This window comes from Panulirus ornatus, chromosome 30 (genome assembly GCF_036320965.1).
Source record: "Panulirus ornatus isolate Po-2019 chromosome 30, ASM3632096v1, whole genome shotgun sequence".
Classification (NCBI taxonomy): domain Eukaryota; kingdom Metazoa; phylum Arthropoda; class Malacostraca; order Decapoda; family Palinuridae; genus Panulirus; species Panulirus ornatus.
The window spans coordinates 2943310-2960930 of NC_092253.1; the positions used below are offsets into that span (position 1 = coordinate 2943310).

Genomic DNA, 17621 nt, shown 5'->3' on the forward strand with positions numbered 1-17621 from the left:
CCTCGCACACGAGGGGGGAAGGGGATGGTATTCCATGTGTGGTGAGGTGGCGATGGGAATGAATAAAGGCAGACAGTGTGAATTGTGTGCATGGGTACATATGTATGTGTCTGTGTGTGTATATATATGTGTACATTGAGATGTATAGGTACGTATATTTGCGTGTGTGGATGTGTATGTATATACATGTGTATGGGGGTGGGTTGGGCCATTTCTTTCGTGTTTCCTTGCGCTACCTCGCAAAAGCGGGAGACAGCGACAAAAAAAAAAATATATATATATATATATATATATATATATATAAAATTTTTGTATATATCACCATACACATACAGACATATTCATGCTTGCCTTCATCCATTCCAGCACTACCTCTGCCCCACAGGAAACAGCATCGCTACCCCCCCTTCGAGGTAGTGCCAGGAAAAGACAAAAAAATGCTACATTCGTTCACACTCAGTCACTAGCTGTCATGTGTAGCCCCATAGGCCTTTTCATGGTTTTCCCGCCATTTCACATGCCTTAATTCAGTACATTTATTATAACTGATCACCATTTCCAACGTTAGTGAGGTAGTGCCAGGAAAGTATGAAGAGCCCATCCACTCATATACACACATATACATGACACATACATGACATATATACATGTCTGTGTATGTATATACTCAAGACATATACACATACATATATCCAAATGTACATATTCATACTTGCTTGCCTTCATCTATTGTCGCCACCCTGCACCAAATGAAACAGCATTGCCAACCTGCATCGGTGATGTAGCCCCAGGAAAGAGAGACCCATCCACTCATCTATACACATTCATAAATATACATACACGTACATATTCACACTTGCTATCTAAACCACGTTCCATTCTTACCTTGCATATGTTTTGCAGATGATTAATACAGGCATGATGAATATGCTTGTTGACACTGTCTTGACCAAATTCCAGTGCTAGAAGCGACAGTGCCAGTTCTGATGGGCGGAAGGTGGCAGCAGCAGAATCACATTCCACAATCTCCAGCTTATGAATCAGAGTAGTGAGGGGTGGTGGTAAGGTGGGATGATGTAGAAGTGGAGCAGCCAAGTGGTTATGGGCAGCATAAAGGACACGAAGTAGCGTTAAGGGCGTAACAGGTGGCTGGCAGCGCAGGTCTGTGTCCAGCTTGTCCATGATGATGCGTTCCATGCGGCTCACATCACCAGACGAGCATTTGCACTGAGAGATGGTGGTTAGGTCTCTAGTATCTGGGACCACCTGGGGTATATCTCGTAAATGACCGTACCCAGGAGTAAACTGGCATGACAGATGGAATGCACTCACAGCGATACAAGACAAATGTTTCGGTTGTGCCTGTATGGGAAGAAACATTTAATCAATACTCATAATCTCAAAAAAATAGGCAGTCATGTATACACCATGTTTCTTGGGGAAAAAAATAAAAATGCAACTAGAGTCTGCATTTCTCTCAAAGCAGATATCCATATTAACGTAAGGCATATGATTCAGCCTACCTTCATCCGTGTGAGGAAGCGGTCCATTATGTTAACTGCATTGAAGAAGGTGTCTGGTGGGAGCTCATACCACACCTTCAAGCAACGCAGAACATGGGCCGATCCATTTCGCATCTTCATGCTGATCTCACCACCATCCTGCTACAAGAAAATACAAAAATTTATGTGGCAGCTAACATTGCACAGAAAACTAAATTCCCTAATCATGAATATCTTGTATATGGTCAATAATTACACATACACACACACACACATATATTAGCAATTTCCGGGGCAGCATCATGTACAGAAGACTGATCTTCAAAGGGAAAAATCCTCACCTGGCCCCTTCTCAATTCATTCTTTCTGAAACTAAAACAGGAATGGAAGATTTCTAGCCTTACCCACTCACACCCCTTTAAGTCATCATCTATGACATGCAGGGAATACGTATGTAGTATTCTTTCTCCCTTATCCCAAAAAGACATGTACAGAGCATCAGACTGGGGAGGAACAATGTAGTTTCTACAGTTTTTATGACTAAAAGCAGCTAGTTTTCTGAGCACCCTATGCTTATTCTACAGGAGGTAGCACTAATGAATTACATAGGACTCAAAGGGTCTTTGTCTAGTACCAGTGGTCAAATAACTTTATCAAATGATGTTATAAAAATCAATATTACATTACATAAGTCTTCCCTGGGGATAGGGGATTAAGAATACTTCCCACATATTCCCTGCGTGTCGTAGAAGGCGACTAAAAGGGGAGGGAGCGAGGAGCTGGAAATCCTCCCCACTCGGTTTTTTTGTTAAATTTTCCAAAAGAAGGAACAGAGGGGGCCAGGTGAGGATATTCCAAAAAAGGCCCAGTCCTCTGTTCTTAGCGCTACCTCGCTAACACGGGAAATGGCGAATAGTTTAAAAGAAAGAAGTCTTTTTATACTATAAACCACTCGGTATTGAAAACTTGTCAATAGTGAATCTTGTACTTTTAATAAAGGCAATGGTCGCTATACAAATTCGAGTAGATACATCAACTTTAATAAAAAGGTACCTGCTTTGTCTAGACTTAACTCTGAGATTCCATATCTTCTCGGATATATCTCTTAAAAATTATATTTTCCACGAAGGTTGAGTAATCTTGTCTATGTCTACACTCTTAACATTTCATGATAGGAATTTTTATAAATTCTAAAGCCCTAACAGTACACAATTCGTAGGCTTAACCAAGCAGTTTGTCATCTTAAGTCTACTTCATTACTTTCTCCATAAACACATTTCAATACACTTCATTGTGATTAGAAATGGAGTTGCTAATGCCAATCTGCAACCTTCTCCCTGCTTTGAACCCACAAAACAATTCTGTCCTCACTGGATATTGTACACTTCTGTTTGCCAATCAAATGCTGACTGTGATCTGCTCAGTCTTCACACTAGTTCCCCCTCAAAACTTAAAATCTCATTAATTTCCCTAATCCTACTTTACGTATTTACAATTTTAAAACATTGAGGAAAACTACTTTTAACGAACCATAAACCTAACTTTGTGGACACTTTTCCAAGGCACTGTATTGACAGTAACCTTGCACGCCAGATTTAACAAGCCTCGTCCTTGGGCACTTGGAAGGACAACTTATGACCTACCCATTTAATCATACTTATCGACCAACAACTTCCCAGCCTCCTGGAATTGTGCTAAAAACCTATAAAACACCAAACACATGATAAGCAATAAGATGCACAATGAAGATGTAAAATAACCTAAATGAATGAATACTGGTGTCAAGGTGACGACTGGTAGTAAGACTAGTGAGGATAACAGCTTCAATGATTTTGTTGTAATGGTGATAAGTATGATGCAAGCATGATAAAGTATAATGATACTAGTGTGATGATAACAGATGCAGTGATCCTGTTATGAAGATAACTATTAATGCCGACAGCACTATATGAAAGCTGATACTAGTTTACTACATGCACAACTATGGCTTCAAGTACTTATTATGGCTCACACCAACAGAGGGAATGCAAGATATAGGTTCATACTTTAAAATTTCATAAAAGCACTGGCCCTAAATGCTTCAGAACTGTGAGTTGGCAGGAGGCAGGTATCTAGTAATGACAATACGACTAGTGCCAACTATGGCTTCAAGTACTTATTATGGCCCACACCAACAGAAGGAATACAAGATATAGGTTCATACTTAAAAATTTCATAAAAGCACTGTGGCCCTAAATGCTTCAGAACTGTGAGTTGGCAGGAGGCAGGTATCTAGTAACGACAATACGACTAGTGCCAACAGTAGAATGCCAACCAGTGTACCCTTTCACCTCGATGCTACACCACCTAGGATCGTCTCTCCGATTCTCAAATCAGATGTCTCAATGCTTTAGCTATGCAAGCTCAGTTTGGGCAATGAGCCTACTGGCACTATATATATCAAACGGATCGTTACCCTTAATAATACTCAGTGGTTCTGTTTATTAACATAAATGAACGAGTTTGAGCCTGAACATATCAATCCAGACAAACTGGCCCAAGATTCACACAATCAAAACACCAAATCTAAATAAAAGGGAAGTGTAAACAGCATCCCTTACGGTTACTTTTAAGAGAAAAACTGTGCCAGCAACCGATCATGACAATCTACCAAGGCTGACAATCCCAATATTACCTTCAATTCGGGAAATTTGCTCAAATTAAATCGATTAAAAGATCCCTAAATGATTTTATCACGAGATTTAACACAAACTCTGCATCTCAACGTTTTTGCCAAAGGTGACAGAATTCAAGACTAAAAATACCTTACTACGTCACTGGGCGGGGCAACGGTACAGTTGGCAAGACTGGCAGATGCTTACAGGGGCCCGCAGGGGAGACCAAGCACGTATCATTTCTTAACATATACCATTATTGTAAAGCTAACTAATTCACCATGCAGTAAGTTTATACATTCGACTTCCCGTCAATACAGGGAGTTCGTCGCCAAGTCCTAAATGGTTTTCAAATCGAAGATAAGTGGAAGCACAGGGAAAGGAGACGTGGGGAAAGGATCACCGGAGAAGACACCGAACCATCAGGAGGAAGCTTTACTGATCCTGAATTTACTTTATATATATATATATATATATATATATATATATATATATATATATATATATATATAAAACATACCGACCAGTTTTTTTTTTTAACTATTAGCCATGGACAATTCATAATTATACATCTTCTAACACAAAGGCCGTGATTGGAGCGGCGGTCTGTTGGACGGGTAGGTGACGGGAACCTGCTCTTCCCGTTGGTGGGGCCTTAAACTTTACAAACATGCACATGTAACCCATACGTTCCCCCTCATGATGTATTCTAGCAGAGTATCGTACTCAATGCAATTCCGGTTTGGGTATGAATGTATATCAGTACGATAAACGACTGGTAATCATCAGATGACATCCGCCCTTGTCTGAGGATGGTTGCGTCAGCTTGTGGCAACCGAGCAGGGTTCCTCTGTTGTCTCGTATCTGCCTCCTGACGCGTCTTAAGAGACCAGAACATGTTTCTAGAAGGCTTAGGCTACCTCCGTGCAATCTGGTCGACAGCAAAGCAACTTGGAACACCAGATTTTAACTTGGTGTTTGTGTTTAACTACAATAACACGATTCACGTGACTTCCCCATGAACTTTGGGACGGTTATCTTGTGCCACAGATAAGAGTAAACACCCACTAAAGTACACGGAGTTGCACCCAGATAAGACTGTTAACGTAGATATCTGCCAGGAACTTGTTAACGATTAATCACTCAGAAAATAGGGAATTACTGAAATACTGCGTGTAATGCGACTGCTTTCGAGAGAAAAAAAAAAAAAAGGAATCCGCAACCAAGACTACCAAACCAAAAGTCAAAAAACTTTTAAAATTATCAAAATCATATTCAATCCAAAACCGATACTTGATATCGAAAACAAAAAAGCCCGAAACCCACATGTCACACACTTCCACCCGTTTATTGAACACCAGAGCACAGGCACTCACCTTAGCAGTGTGCGGGAGTGCCAAGGAGGGCTGGTATTTAGGCTCGAGGGCTAAGGCCTCCAGCAGGGGAGTGAGCAGGTCGTGCCCCCTCTCCGACGAGCCCGTAGCTGGAGACTGTGCACTCGCCATCTTGCCCAGTACCAGCTCGCACTATACACAACCCACACCACACAGCTGCACCACCTGCGCCGAAATAAAATATCCATTAGTAAATTTGAATTACAACATTGTTACACAAAATATTTTTCCATAGGCTTAAGCTACATGAGACGTCCATAATTTTGAAGCCTACTTCTGCCAGTTCCCAGGCGTTATTTTACACAACTATTTCAAATACCAATAATCAGCATAACACTTTGCAATAGCTTTAAGATACAGATGACACTGCAACACAGACGCTTAACCCTGTTCTTAAAATTAATAAAAGAAATTTAATTTCAGCAGATATGAAACTTAAGTAACATCACAACCTACATACCTGCCAATTTTTTTCGTAAATTACTGCATTTTGCCGTCTTTGTTGTTCCTGATTAGCATAGAGAAAAAATTGGTGCGAACTCGACAGAGTGAGAGAGCTCGGTCGACGGCATAGAGACAATCAATAAAAATCTTTGGCAATGTTATTTTAGCTCACGCTGTTGCTTGTGGCTGGCCTGTCATGGCACAACGACAGGCTTAGATATGTTGTTTCATGAGAGATCTGGGCAAATGTGCCGTTCAATATCACAGACGAAATTTGTACACTAAAAGGGCCTAATTCACGTCCTCTCCACAAGACAGCTTTGTTTACACTAAGCGTCCGAGGCTTGGATGCAGCCTACTCTGGGCCGCTGCGCACACCACCACTATTCCCTCCGCCGCGCAAATAGTTCCGTGGCAACCGCCCTTTATTTTATATAACTAACCCAATCTGATCAGCAATTTAATCGTTTACGACATAGAATTGATATAATAAACACGCATGTGTCAATAACAATTCATAATCAATCATACAATGTTTTACTAGAAAGGCTTTGTTTGCCACCCAAGTGCTATAGGCGTTTTAAAGGTTGTGTGTTGTTTGAACAATAAAGCCAGAAAGATAGTGAGGAACTCGCCAGATCATGATTACGCAAACGTTATTCTTCTTCTTCACGTATTTTCCCCCTTTAAAATAATATGCATTTTCCACCGTTTATCCTCACTTGAAGATGGAGTAAACCTTAGTACTAATTTCACTATTACTGATTTTTACTCAGGCTAAAAACAAACTAAATATACTCGTGTAACGTGTTGCAGATTTTCATAAAATAAGAGACGGGAAAATGGGATCATACATATAACCCACCAATCGTTTATCTCAATTTTTTCTGCACTGCAGAATATTAAGAGCATTACCATGCCAATACGATACAACCATATATGAATCAAACGATATGAATATCCAATAATTATCCATCTATTGCATATCATCAACTGATGACAAGCCCACCAACGGCCTACTAAACGTTCGCACACACTTGCAGATAACTCCCCAGATCTTCATTCGTCCTCTGAATACCGAGGACAAAATGTTTTCTGGACTTTCATGATAAACTTAAGTACTATGGCCACATACATTTAACATACTGGCATCTATGAAAGGATGATGACATTTTACAAAATATATTCTATAAAGGAAGACCACAAATCAGAATGACAGAGCCTGAAACGAACGTAGTTTCAAGGTCTACTAACGTTCCACAAAGGTCAGGAGGAGGGGCGATATCTAGTACACGGCCACCTCATAGCCTCGCATACCAGACCTACAGAATTATATATATCTTATCAACGACTATATAAGCTCTAGGGGCAAAGGGTTAAACCTATTTTTCAGGAGAATGAAGCCACTATGCAATCATAATTACAATAATTAATGACAGCTACTTTTGCCGGTATTAAAGTTAATTAGTGAGCAAGATATATGGGACTGTGATTATAGCAGTGGATCAGCCAAGGCTAGCTGCTCCTATGTGGCAGGGTACACATTCGCCTTATCATGGTGGCCAACCAGCTGACCACACAGTCACGTGAGGCTCCCGGGAGTCCACCAGGCCCTAAGGTACTACTTAGCTCACCTTTATTTGGGAGGGTTGGCTCTGTAATGTCACAACACCTGATATGGCCTGAATCATGCAGCACGCCACGGAGTGATAAACCCAGCAGGAAGAATCATATATATATATATATATATATATATATATATATATATATATATATATATATATATATATATATAATATCAAGATGAGTGTCATGTCAAACAAGTACAAACATGTATTTGCTATACGTATTTTTTCTCATATATCCGCCCCCAGCCCCACATCCCTGTACAAACAAGAACAGCAACCACAAAGTTAACCAAGCTGTTTATATACTGGTGCAAGTTAATCCGCAGCCAATTACTGGTAACTAAATGTGTTGGCACTATATCAGGACGACGCCAGCATTCCCCTGTGGTGACCTGAAAGCTTTACTAGTCCTTCAGAAACGAGTCCTACACTAGTATTTGACTGACGGACAATGGTAACTTAAAAAAGATGTCACACACCTCTAAAAGTATAACGTATTTTCAAATTCAATGTAGCAGTTAACGTTCCCCTTACAACTGAATAAAAAATATCCGTGGACTGTAAATCAATCCCCAACTGAATGCATGCCACGGTAAATCGCTGAACTTTCACACTCAAAGATAGCCATCTAATTACAATAACTTATACATACATGCACTCAAGCACGATACAGAAGCAAACTTGGAAAAGACGTCCTGGTTATCCCCATGAACAAGACGATATGACTGCTGAGCATGGATGCGCCTCAGAGTTGCTGTGACCTCTGACCTAACACTAAGATTCGCGTCGGTCAAGGACAAGAGTCGTTACCGTCCTGCTCAAATGGTTCGTATATGCAGGACAATAACCAACAACTCAATAACTTCCACATCACAGATGCCAAGCTATGTATTAAGCAAAACATTTGCGAAAACTAAATTAGGTCTTCCTAAACCCGACACTATTCTGTAAGAATGTCAACAATGTCCATTTCATTTTCATTAATGAGAAAAATATTCATATTAAAACTATAATTTTCCCTTTGCACTTACCTTTACAATAAGATGATGAATAACGTAGTCATCTTTACAATAAGATGAATAACGTAGCCATTTTATTCGAAAACTTCAGTTTCACGGTTCAATCAGACCGCAGTGTCAACGGAAATCAAGTAGTCTCGTCTTTTGCAGCGATTATAATCAACTAATTTCAATTCTCATATCCACTACATAATACACTGCCAACTGTTGAATGTCTTGAAGCACATTACTTATATAACTATTCACGAACACTTTATCACAGAAGCTGCAGCCAAGAAACGTTCGGTGCTTGACATTCACAACATCACAACTGAGCAGGCGCAGCCACTGCCAATACGTGTTCAAGTCCTGGAAGCACACGGCCTGGCCTAAAGTGCCGTCAGAGAGCGGTCAGAAGGATAAATGACTCGTGTGTACACTTTAGAATAGGGCGGGACGTGTGCGTGTGTGCCCGTACATGTGTGTGTCTAGATGTGACCTACACGGATGATCGCTCCACTCGCTGCCATTTAAACCAAAGCTGACGCAACCGTCCCTCCTGAAGCCTCGCCGCCAGAGAATCAAACGCGACGTGCGCCTACGAACGTACCACCAAAAACGAAATGCTCTTGGTTTTATTCGTTTGCCGTTCGTATTTTCTCGCTCATACGCTTTCTTGTACATTATTTCTTGTACATTACGATGCAATGTTTGTACTTGCAATGGCAAGAAGAGAACCCTTTAACTAAAAGCATTATCTAGCTATGTGCCCTTTACCCATATTAAAATAGTTTTCTTTTTCTGAGTATGCACTGTAACTGCCAAAATCATTCTTTATCTAAATGAGGAAAAATTACTTATTATGTATCTGATGTACCCAAAAACCCCCTCCTCTAACTGGCAGAGGTCCTTTGGACCCACTTGGGCCCAGCTATCAACCTCTCAAGTTGATATACTGTATCTAAGGGCACGCTCTCGACTCTCCAGAACCATGTGCACATGATATGCATTGATCATGTAGTGTATTCTGAGGAATACACTATATAGTGTATTCTGAGGAATACACTATATTCTGAGAATAATGCACCATACGTGGAATATGTACGTCCTGTACATAAAACACACCAATGCCATTTCTCTTTCAAGGAGCAAGGACTCCTAAAACTTGGGCCCACTCAGGCCCACCTGTCGCCCACTTCAAGTCGATATTGCACCTCACTGTATCCACTGTACTTGTTTATACCTTCTCCCAGCCAAGTACACTTAACCCGTGCTATCAACGATATACCTAATCATGAGATTGGACAAGTAAGAATTTGAAATAAAAAAAAAAGTGACTGGGTAAATTCCCGTGACGTCCAAGGAAAACCTCTGTCAGCTGGAGATGAATACAAACATGGAGAGAGAGAGAGAGAGAGAGAGAGAGAGAGAGAGAGAGAGAGAGAGAGAGAGAGAGAGAGAGAGAGAGAGAGAGAGAGGGGGGCAGCCAAGCAGGGTTGAAAAGGTTGGGAAAAAACAGTACATGAAATTTTATAACTTCTAATCCTGGTGGAGGAAGAAAAAAAGAAATACATCAATAACGAGTCAGCCAACAGCTGATTACGCGATCTTAAAAGTGTCACCTCATTCCCGCCATCCAACATTACCCCTGACGAACGCCGCCGAGGAACTTGGGGAAGAGATTATTAGCCTCAGCCAAATGTGTTTGATTATTATCAAATCTGTTGTTCTACTTGTCTACGTACGCAAAGTCTCCTCAACAGGGCAGTGTAACCTGAAGGTGACGCAACATACGTTAGATCTACATCCGGATCGGAAGTTCATCTTGGCCTCTGAACATCAGCTTCCGTGTCGCTGGTTTGACGGACTGAACTTGGCGTTGACCCCAGTCCTCTGATGGCCTCGTTCCTAATCTAACGCCCGCCTCTTCGCTCGAGGCAAAAGTTCCTAGTCGAATAATCTCTCTCTCTCTCTCTCTCTCTCTCTCTCTCTCTCTCTCTCTCTGACTTGGAATGTTGTATTTGGAAAAGCAATATTGTTAAACACTCATCTATCAAATAGATTCTCCTGATCAGTGATAATTCAAGTGCTAAATAATATAAAAAAAAAAACTTGCACAGAGCCACAGGTTGACCTTTACGGACCAAATTAAATGCCAGGCTATCTTACCTATGGGTTGTAATATCAGGCTCAAGGACCGTAAAAGATGGACCTCAAGCTTGAGTTCGTACGACAGGGCTCAAAATCGTACCGTTGTGCCCAAGGATCATGTCGTTGTAACAACCAGTGCCCAAACATTTTTCTACCTACCACTATCGATCACACAGACCAGTACTATACAGCTACCAGTACCACACACACATTAGTACTATCTACAGTAACGTTCACAAAGTATCCACACAAAATATCATCAAATCTACGCCACCTAACTTCATGTATATATTTCCTTTCTTCTTTTATTTCTTACTACATGAGTTAATATATCGTAACTTGTGGATGGTATAGTTGTTACAGTGCCGTAATTCTTCACTACATCATAGGTACGTCCCACGTCTTTAACCTGATGTCCTTACGTTATAATTTTCAAAAAATTCCGGAAAAAAAAATTGAAAACGTTGCTGATAAATTTACCTCAATGTCTTTCGTGGATATGTGGTTACTAGGTTAAGGACTTCATTGCACGCTGAATGTACGTATTCACTAGATGTTTTTTCTTCGTTGGTTTATCATCTTTATCATCAGGACAATGGCTTCGTCCACGGGTCATCAACCTTACAGCTTCAAAGGCCAAGCCGTACAAGTGAAATATGGCGCCAGAGTTTTGTTTTAGAGTATGGTGCCTGTTGTTTGGGATAAGGCACCTTTTGTTCTCGATATGCTGCCGATTTATGTTTGCTGTTATTGGTTTTAAATATGGTGCTGGTTGTTACAACTGTGGTGTCAGTTGTTATAGATGCGGTACCATGTGTTTTAGGTGTGGTAACGGTTGTTCCAGGTAAACTGCCGATTGTTATAAGACGGTGTGGTTGTTTTAGGTATATTGACGATTGTTAAGGGCACGGTGCTGTTGTTTTAAGTATACTGCCGATTGCCATAGGTATAGTGACGTCATTTTAGGTATATTGCCGATTGTTATAGGTACGATGCCATTGCTCTAGTTATACTGATGTTTATTTCTGGCATGGCGCCGGTGCCAGACACTGGTTTGGTTTTTATGAGTATAGTGCAGAGTGTTCTAGATGCAGTGCCGGAATCACCCCAAACTTTTTCACAGTCAAAGACTGACACAGACGAAATCACCATTATGTTCAGAACAAGGATATACTCACATTAGTGGCTATCAAGTTATCACAAGAGTCAACTTGACTCAGTGCGACATCTAATCTATACCCACTATAAAACAATGATAGCATCGGTAATGACGGTTACAGATACAAGAGTCCAGCTAATAATTTGGCAATATATTCTATGGATAAATGCTGTATATCGCATTTCAACTAACATTCTTTACATCAGATGAATAAACAACTGTATACCAAATTTTTCTTAACATCCTATACGTCAACTCATATTTGTATATAATATGTAAATTACGATTCCAAGGTGCATGTTAAATCGTATGCTAAATTCCTTTGGAGTGTTGGCGGTCGTAACTCTACCTAGCTGGCCGCCGTACCTCACCTTCCAGAACGTTCGTCCCGCAGCCACCGTCTGGCTCACCCAACAGTCAACTCGACTGGCGGGCGACAGGTAAGCGGGAATTCCAAACAATTTGAATTCTCTCTCCTTCCCAGACACTCGTAAGAATTCATAATTCCAGGCTTTCTTCTGGTCCTTCAGGGGGAGAAGAGTGAAGAAAGTTTTGCATGAGGAAGTCGAGTGGTGCTTAGAATTCCTCACACCCGCTTCACCAATCTGACGATGGTGGTAAACGCTGAGAGTAGGTAGGCATTTGTGATCCTGATTCTGTTATGAAGCCAATTTAAGAATACTTTATCATCCATCGCGTTTGGCCATGAAATTCTCACAGGAAAAGACTCGGTGTACAATTAGCATAAAGCAGGTTTAAACAATCCTCGACCGTATAATACAACTTCTCAACACTGAAGGCAGACTAAAATCGTAACCACAAGCACGTCCACCTTACCTGCTCAGCACCACCAGCAAGATGAGAATAATATACTAAGCGCGGCCGCGGCAGCAGTGATGATACCCACCTAACCAGCAAGTTGAAAGTTGGCGTTCTTTACCGATGCGACATAAGAACCTCTAACCTAGCTTAGTAGTAACGCGACTACACAACGAATAACAGAGAGCTTCAAGCCGCTCGCCTGGGGGGAGAAAGGGATAGAGAAGACAGGAAGAGGGAAAATCCTCGAAGTTTCTGGTACTGCCTGACGGCCGACATGTTACTACCAGTAGAAGAACCGGCTGGTTAAGCTCCTCCCACCATCAACGTATGATGCAACCCTAGCCAACATCGTGGACAACTGCCGACCTTTGATTACCACTCATACTCTTGTGAACATATTCATCATACGAAAATCAAATATTCTACTATTCATGCTTGAAATACAGCTTGTGGATATGACACAATCGGGATAAAACCCACGTAAGCAGATCCGACGTGACGTCAACACACGCATTCCAGAGAACGTAACGTAGCGTCATCATCAACCCTTACCACCACCACTCCACAAACACATTCATTTAAAAAAAAAAATACCATTACGAGTTTTACTTTAGTTATTTCATTATAGATCAATCATGATTAAGCGAATCTTGCCATTTGGTGTTGACAATAATCATGATTTCAGGACAGTTGTCGAGTCACAGATGCCAGTACGTACGATGAATCATCTTTGCTGTTTTAAGGGGTTCCTGTATCGAACTGAATACAATGCTTCACGCATGACCATTTCGTGTAGAGACAACGACGGATTGTACAATTGTTAACTCGAAGGATATTCAATATTTCAAACAAGTTATTCGTTCATTTAAACATCAAAATGAGTATATATCTTAGGTTCATTTCTCTACTTGTCAGCCCACGGTTGGGGACTCAACGCCTAACAACAGTAAATCCAACAAAAGGGGCAATTTTTTTTTTTAATGCACCACATCTACCTCCATGGAAATGCGATAGAAGTTAATAATACCAGACCTATAACAGAGATATCTTACATTTCATATCTTCCCTTAAGAAAGATATTATTCCAAGCTTGCCATAAAATACGTTTTTGGCTTCAATATCCTTCTCAGGTCACTTTTGTAGAGTGGACATAGAAACAACGAAAATATCAGTGGAGTCATCAGAACTCATTAAGTGTTCTCTTCATACATCCTCAGTTTACCTTTATCAAAGCTATTTTCTTTATCTCTCAAGGGCTTCGCTGGTGTGATTCACGGTAAGGTTGGACTCAGCGGGGTACAGATATAATCAAACCCTATTTCTGGTTAACACACAGGGATCCGGTTCATGGTAATATATTCCAAGATAATACAATCTGACCACAACGGTACGATTCTTTAGGTATGACGGCCTAGCCGTTGATCCGTCAAAGGCCAAGCACCGTCGTGCTCAAGGGGTCGTACTGTCGTTATCAAAGGGTCATACCGCCGTGCTCATGAAGTAACAAGAACCCCGAACACAAGCGACGCAGGATGTAACATATCACGTGCAAACACACAGTCGTATTTTGTTTGACATATAAGAAACTTGATATTTAAAAATCATTCAAAAAGCGGAAAGCATAGACAAATTCTACAAATATCTGGATATTAATAATAATGAAAAAAAAAAGTCCCTTTCACGTTGTAGACACTCCGCTAAACCTTAATACAAACAAGAGGAGGACGTAAGCAGGTAGGGTAATGCGGTAAGCAGGTGGAAGGGTCGCTTGAAAGGAAAAAAAAAACAAGCAGGAAAAAAAGGATGGGTGACGTGGTTGACGGAGGAGGAATTAGACAAGAAAGGAAGAAGATAGTCAGGAGAGGAGGTAAGTAAAAGGCTTGCGAGTAGGTAAGCAGGGAAGTAGGCCCGAAGGCAGGCAGGCAGGTAAGCAGGCAAGACCGCTGCCAATGATAATCGTGGAGGCGGTGGCCAACTGTTGCCGCCACACAAACCCACAAGAGACCACAAGGGTGGTGAGTCATACGAGAGGTCCCAACACCCACCCCCTCACCACCACCACCACCAAGCCTCCAGCACCGCTGGGGGGGAAAGTTCCTCGGACCTCCTGCGTCTGATGTGGTGGTGGTTGTAGGATGTGGTGGATAGAGGTATAAAGGTAGCAAGTCGTACAGCTCGTGGTTTGTTAAGTCCGAGCGACCTCTAACCTCGCGTGGTGGTCGTGGTTGGTGATTATGGTGGTCGTGATAGCGGGATGTACAGGTTGGTTTTATCGGTGACAGCGAGTGGTGGGGTGATGGCAGTTCTTGAGTGACGAAGCGAAGACTTCTTTCCCTCTACGGCTCGGGTCTGGGACCAGGCTGCCGCTATTGCTTGTTCCTGTTACTCGTTAGGTCATGTTGAGGCCGCAGGCCCATACCGTCAGGCACTACTTGACTAGCTGGTCAGGTCCACTGGAGTAAATCATCCAGTCTGGTCCACCAAGCTTCTCGGTGTCACCCTAGACGATAGACTTAGGCTGGATGGGAGTCTGTCAGCATCGTCAACAAATCCTCCACACTGTCGTCTCTTCATTCTTCTAAACTCAAGACTCGTGGACTTCCTCAACCTGAACTCTTGAACATCAACACAACTTTCGTTCTTCCCACACTCGCCTATACCTCCCCCTCCTGAGCTTCCTCCCTATCCACCACACAATAGGGATTACAGCAGTGTGCATCATCATAACTATCATCTGCAGCAGTGTGCATCATCATAACTATCATTATTTATTACTAGCTTGTTCGGCCAGCCTTGAACCTAGCTTGGACCATTCTGGGAATCAGAGGTCCATCTTCACTACACACTTGCCTTTAACCTGCGGTGCTATGTTGGCCATGCTATCAAGGGCATTATCACTACACCATACTGGCTTCACTTTGGGGTTCATAGCATTTTTTTTGGCACTGTGACTTTTTCTCACACTTAGAGACAAAATCAGCAGCATTTCAGTATAGGTTTTACTATTATTATTATCATTATTATCATTATTACTATTATCATTATGATCATTATTATCATTATGATGATGATGATGATGACCAAAGTTTTACTACTTTTCTCCACCTGTCTGTTATGAGCCTTGGTAGTACTGACAAGCGTAGCAATTGGTGTGATGGTCGTGGTGATTATCTTGATCTTCTATAATGCTCGACATATCCGCCAGCCTCCCCCACACCACTGGTGTACACATCTCACAGACCCTCACAGCTCATGCCCTGGAAGGCCTCCCAACACAAACTATATACATTCATGCTCCACCAGGGCGCAAGTGTTTAAAGCCATTCATTTGTAGGGGTCGATTTGCTTAATGTAGAGCCCCAGACCTGGACTTGTGACGAAGATCTTTATTACTGGCAATAAACACGATAATCTCTTTATAACTCGGCTGCTCCAGGTAACAAACAGGTAGGTTGAGGGACGAGGGAATGCCATACATCCATATAAAGAGATTACCACCACACTAGGGGAAAGCATACAAAATTAGGAATTACAGATATATTTAAAGTCTATCTTTTATATGGGGTGCACACACCACCATAGCCTACCACATATAGTGTTGTTACCCTTTAGGACATCCAGAGAATATCAGGTTAGGTTAGGCTAGGTTGGGTTGGGTTGGGTTGGGTTGGGTTAGGATAGGTTGTAATTGCTGTTGATGTCTTATGAACGATTCTGACTTTCAATTTCAAGGTAAATTACTACTTTTTGTGATTTTTTTTCCCCCAACCAAAACCCCAGTCCCCGGATGGATGTCTGAAACGGTAATTTTACCCTACAAATCAATGGTGCAAAGAGACACTTCAGCTGACCAACATCTAAGGTACAAAAAACAACAGCGCACCACAAAGTAAGGCTACAGATACAAAACGTTAACAACAATTCAGAGCACAAAAATAACTCCAACGGGGCAGACCCATTCCATTCTCCTACCCACCACACAAAGTCCACAAGGACACAAAAATTCGGCGATCTACTCCACGTCTCTATGTGTGGTGACCTTGGTCATGACCTTACTGGTGCCTGGGTGCCAGGAGATGACGTCAAGAGGGTGCCAGCTGACGGACGACGACCATCTGGCATCCAGCTTAACCCCAGGTGGCTTCAAAGGCGAACCAGAAATAGCAAGCAAGACCCACCACCACTACTACTACAACACTACTGCTATGGACCCCCTGTGTGACTTCCTCTATAACAATACACCTTATAACCGGCCATAACACTACAACCCATGACCGGCCACAACACTGAAGCCCATGACCGTTCACAACACTTTATAAGTCACAACCGCACGGCTATACATGTGGCTTGTTGTTATCCCAGGATCAATTAAAAACAGGCGTGCTGATGTATGTTCCCTAGAACTCCTCCCAGAAAGGTGTCCTGGTGTTACCCCCAAGAACCCCCAAGATAGATGTCCTGGTGTTGCCCAAGAACCCTTTAATATCTTCATAAACGCACACAAGTAAAGGTTCTTTTACCTCTTATTTATATCTACAAGACTTTCAACGAAAGGTCAGGGGAGGGGACAGATTTCAGCATGACAGTTTAATCATCACCGATAAAGTCCACAGAACTACTACATGAAATGAAAATAACATCAATATGATCGTTATCATAATACTTCCACGGCAGACAAGTGAAAGAAAAATTCGTCTGCTAGAGAACATGGACGTCAGGAGGAGGAGAAAGGAGGATTCCCCATTAGTGCCTTCCGGGTTTTTTTCTGTTTGCACTGTATTTCTGGTTAGTGGTGCAAGCTGCGAATCGGTGGCGTTGGGTTCGAAAAGTCTCAGTGCCGACCGACGGCTTACAGCCAAACGCAGCTAG

General features: G+C 41.8%; 1 protein-coding gene across 9 annotated transcripts in view; it reads right to left on the minus strand.

The window, feature by feature from the left end:
* Positions 1–17621, minus strand: part of LOC139758329 (cyclin G-like) — a 139234-nt gene that overhangs the window by 9077 nt on the left and 112536 nt on the right. For 3 of the 9 annotated variants that reach the window (XM_071679591.1, XM_071679594.1, XM_071679590.1), the window contains exons 2-4: positions 5533–5715; positions 1524–1664; positions 886–1362 (exon numbers count right to left, since the gene is read on the minus strand). In XM_071679591.1, the coding sequence (XP_071535692.1) occupies positions 886–1362; positions 1524–1664; positions 5533–5661 (747 nt within the window). In that variant the 5' untranslated portion in view covers positions 5662–5715. Of the gene's footprint in view, positions 1–885; positions 1363–1523; positions 1665–5532; positions 5716–6010; positions 6327–8653; positions 9158–17621 lie in introns of those variants that run through there. The other 6 variants (XM_071679596.1, XM_071679595.1, XM_071679593.1 and 3 more) reach the window with 5 other exon arrangements.